This window comes from Austrofundulus limnaeus, unplaced genomic scaffold, assembly GCF_001266775.1.
Source record: "Austrofundulus limnaeus strain Quisiro unplaced genomic scaffold, Austrofundulus_limnaeus-1.0 Scaffold1656, whole genome shotgun sequence".
Lineage (NCBI taxonomy): Eukaryota > Metazoa > Chordata > Actinopteri > Cyprinodontiformes > Rivulidae > Austrofundulus > Austrofundulus limnaeus.
In genome coordinates this window covers 43,860-45,736 of record NW_013954058.1, presented here as the reverse complement: position 1 = coordinate 45,736, position 1,877 = coordinate 43,860, and the positions used below count along the sequence as shown (strand labels likewise).

The window sequence follows — 1,877 nt, the reverse complement described above, 5'->3', positions numbered from 1 at the left end:
GTGTGTTAAACACAAGATCAAAGTTTTTTTTTTAAACTCACCCTTCCTACGTGTGTGTATTCCACTGTAAGGTAGTGCACGTTGTTGTGAATGACCGTGGACATTCGTTCTCCCATGTTGTGTGTTTCTCTCTGGACGGATGTACTAAACTGCAAATTCCTTGTGTGTGTAAACATAYTTGGCCAATAAAGCTGATTCTGATTTTGTCAAAAAAAAAAGGAAGTTTTTTTTCAACATTGACGTGTTTCCATTAAACACATTTATTTTAGGAATTCTAATTTKTGCATTTTCATGGTCAGTGGAAATGCAGTTCTTGACGCATCAACGTTTTCTAATCTCCTCCATGAGACGTTCTTCAAATTTAGACTCCATTTAACCGACAAAAGACCAGATTCTCCACTTTATCAGCTTGGTGCTGCATCCAAACAGTTCGATGTGAACTCACTGGGCAGTTTATTGTGTGACACCGCAGACGTGGACATAAAAAACTGATCTCTGCGCGGACTAGTCCGGTGGACGGACACTTTAAGACCACCATGAGTCCGTGCAGAGTGAAGCCAGAGCATGTGGGGGCTAGACTCTTTAAAATAATGAAGCAGTGTGTGAGCTGAGACCACCTGTCCTTAAACTGACCCAACATGTTTGTGGGTTTTAGTTCAGCACAGTGAAATCCTGTTTGTTTTCCATCTGTGGTAAAAGTAAAAACCTGTTCTTTGATAGAGAAATGTTCCCACTTGTGTTTGAGTGTGAACAAGCAGTCAGTGGAAACACTGATTACTCTCACAYTGTAAAGAAATGTCAGCTGGTCTGTATGAACACTGAGCCTTTATTTCTGCCCTGCTTCACACTCCATGAGCAGCACCTGTTCATTTAGTTAACCAAAGGCCACAGCTTCACATCAGTCGTAGAGGCGGGTTTATCATTCCTTTTACTTTGATTTGTGTAATTTCATTGGTTTTTATTGTATATAGTTATTTTTCAATGAAATGAATAATTTTTTGAATTGAATTATTCATTAAAACACATCAAGTAATGTAAATCACATCTCCACAAAGGTTATTGGCACACACCTCTCATAATAAACCTCCTGCTTATGATGCAAGACAGCCTGAAAAGTTTCCTTTTTAAGTTTGTGCTTGATGGGCTGTTTGTTTTCTACAGCTACATGATGAAATGTCCCTGAAATAAAAGGTGTGGAAGTTCAGAGGAGCGGCTCGGATTGTGAAACTCACCCACTGATGATGCCATTAGGATAACCCAAATGTTCAGCAAAAGATTCCTGAATCACAGAGAATCAAACATTTCAATTAGAAACAGAAAACATGTCCAACATTTACATCAGCCTGGACAGAGCCACACATCTAAAGATGACGAGGAGCTCAAATTTAAACTCTTTAWGTTTAATTACTATTATTTTTCATGGTTTTATAACACTGCAGCTTTTTAATTACKTTCTTCTCAGCACAGTAAAGAAATCAATGTTACAAATGTAGAATGAGATTAAACCATTAGAAGCAGAAACAAATCTTATTCAAGCTCTTTAAAACTGTTGTTTAAAACCAAAAAAGAAAAAATCAGTAGTTCCTCTGGATGGTTCTTCTTCAGTGAAACGGTTCCTCTCTCCTCCAACAGACTTCTTCAGTCTGAGGAGTTTCAGCTGAACTCAGCCTTATAAGCTCCGCCTCCACATGGTGACAAACAGGTTGGTCACAAGCAAAAGAGGACCATCGACTAACAATAGTTGTTTGTTTGTGGTTTAAAACATTCAGATAGAAATGAATGCAGGTAACCTTCAGAGGTCACTCCAGAGGAGGCTCAGACCCCCTTTACAGGAGGCTCAGACCCCCTTTCAGAGGAGGCTCAGACCACCTTCAGAG

General features: G+C 39.3%; 1 protein-coding gene across 1 annotated transcript in view; it reads right to left on the bottom strand.

Moving 5' to 3' along the window:
• The window catches only part of smarca2 (SWI/SNF related BAF chromatin remodeling complex subunit ATPase 2), a gene marked incomplete in the record, with an annotated part of 64,893 nt that overhangs the window by 22,942 nt on the left and 40,074 nt on the right, over positions 1-1,877 (bottom strand). The window contains 1 exon segment of the mRNA XM_014033183.1: positions 1,233-1,279. Within this exon segment, the coding sequence (XP_013888637.1) occupies positions 1,233-1,279 (47 nt within the window).